Below are 1,827 nucleotides of genomic sequence, written 5' to 3' on the forward strand. Positions count from 1 at the left end.
GATCGACTAGGTAATTCGACTATTAAATGAACACCGGTAGGCCTAACATACCACATTCATTAATTTTATCGGAATACTTTAAAGAGTGTTCATGCAACAGCAACTCTATTTGGCCCGCCATTTTGAGTCCTTAGGTCCAGGCTTGTATCGTATGAAGATCGTCTGCTGTACATGGTCACTGCGTTCAAGTAACTACGCAGCAGCATGGCACAAAGGATACATCGATTTCCCCGCGGGTATTCATTTGGTTGACGAACACAAAATAGTCAATGCTGTCGAAAACTGTCTTTTGAGCTGAAGTTCGATTTATGTATAGAATTTTGCTTTCCCGAGTTAGATGCTTTGTTCAAGTTAAAAGTCGCATTTGTTATTGTAATACTCGATGAAGGTTCTCTCTAGTTCAACAAGAGTTCTCTTGGAATTGATCGTAGTTTATTTTATATATTTGTTTAAAAGGAGGGTATACACATTACGCCACACCATAGGCATAGGCATGGTCTCGGTTGCCTGGACATGTATGTTCGACGTGTATGATCTCTCCAGCGATGTTCTCTCGGCTACAATCCTTTTCTTCATGATTACCCAATCTTATAATTTACATGTGGGTCCTATGTGATGTCTACCATAGTCAGTGCTGATAATTACAAGTAAAAGAGTAATGCGATGAGCGCTTCTTTTGCTCGTTAGTTCAACTTGTTCGGTTGCACATTTTCACAGGCGGTGGTCGTGACGATAGCAAACCAAAATAAAAGTTTAGATAAAAATACCTATCACTAAATGTTCATCTACCCTGTGCTGAATATTTCATCCGTTTCTGTTTCTGCCTTTGATTACAAAACCATACACGAACAACGTTTTTCCTTAGTTCCAGCTTCTCTGCAATCGCGGCGATTTTTTCGCTGGACGGACGTGGCTGCACAGTGAAATACGCCTCTAAAGATCGCTTTTCCGGAGCCGCTATACTCGTACGCTTTCGCTTTTTGTCTCCGTTTGCCATTAATGGGTTCTCCCGCTTTGCTCTAGCCGTCGCTTCTGCCTGGTCTAACCATTCGGCTAATACAGGTTTAAGTGCTATCATGTTGTTGTGACTGAGGGTAAGTGATTCAAAACGGCAAATCGTGCTTTGACTAAGAGCTCCCACTCCGGGGAGTTTCAAATTTGCAAGAGCCCGACCGACATCGGCTTGAGTCACCCCCAATTTAATGCGCCTTTGCTTGAATCTCTCAGCAAATGCTTCGAGTTCTCGGGGGTCGGTGTCTAGATCATGCATTCCCATGCCATGTGAGAGCATCACGTGTGTGCCGGAGTTCATATGACCATTATTTGGGATTTGTGAATACTGTTGGTGCGCCAACATTGGGTTTTGTATCTCTGCTAGACTGTTCGTTAAAGAGATCTGATCGAGGAGTTCATTGTGGTGTTCTACGGATGAGTGTATCCCCCTAGTTGTGTATGAGGTAGAAAATGGGGGTGGCATGCTCGCGTTCATTTGTGACGGATACATATCGTGCTTGATGTTCATTTGTTGATTATTCTTGACAACATCCACTAACGATTCAGCTCTTTGTGTAAACACTGACTCGTCCAAACCACCAAAAAAGTTCCCCTGAAATAAAATTTAAAAGTTAAAATTAGTAACATGATATAATACTGAACAAAATTGTATTATGACGATGATGGTTACATTAAATCGCTTCATGGCCGGCTTTCGAATTGATGAAGATCATAGCAGAACATTAAATCGCTTCATGGCCGGCTTTCGAATTGATGAAGATCATAGCAGATGCTTACACCAACCAATCGTCAACACAAACCCTGCGTATCAAG

General features: G+C 42.1%; 1 protein-coding gene across 1 annotated transcript; it reads right to left on the reverse strand.

Annotated features, from left to right (window-relative positions):
- Positions 1-6: 6 nt before the first annotated feature.
- LOC117118943 (POU domain, class 4, transcription factor 3-like) lies at positions 7-1,601 on the reverse strand. Its single transcript, XM_033263676.1, has one exon. The coding sequence runs from the start codon at positions 1,520-1,522 to the stop codon at positions 782-784; it is 741 nt and encodes a 246-aa protein (XP_033119567.1). The 5' UTR covers positions 1,523-1,601; the 3' UTR covers positions 7-781.
- Positions 1,602-1,827: the final 226 nt, after the last annotated feature.

The sequence above is a fragment of the Anneissia japonica genome, unplaced genomic scaffold, assembly GCF_011630105.1.
Source record: "Anneissia japonica isolate Jap-2015-1 unplaced genomic scaffold, ASM1163010v1 scaffold61786_len1827_cov179, whole genome shotgun sequence".
Lineage (NCBI taxonomy): Eukaryota > Metazoa > Echinodermata > Crinoidea > Comatulida > Comatulidae > Anneissia > Anneissia japonica.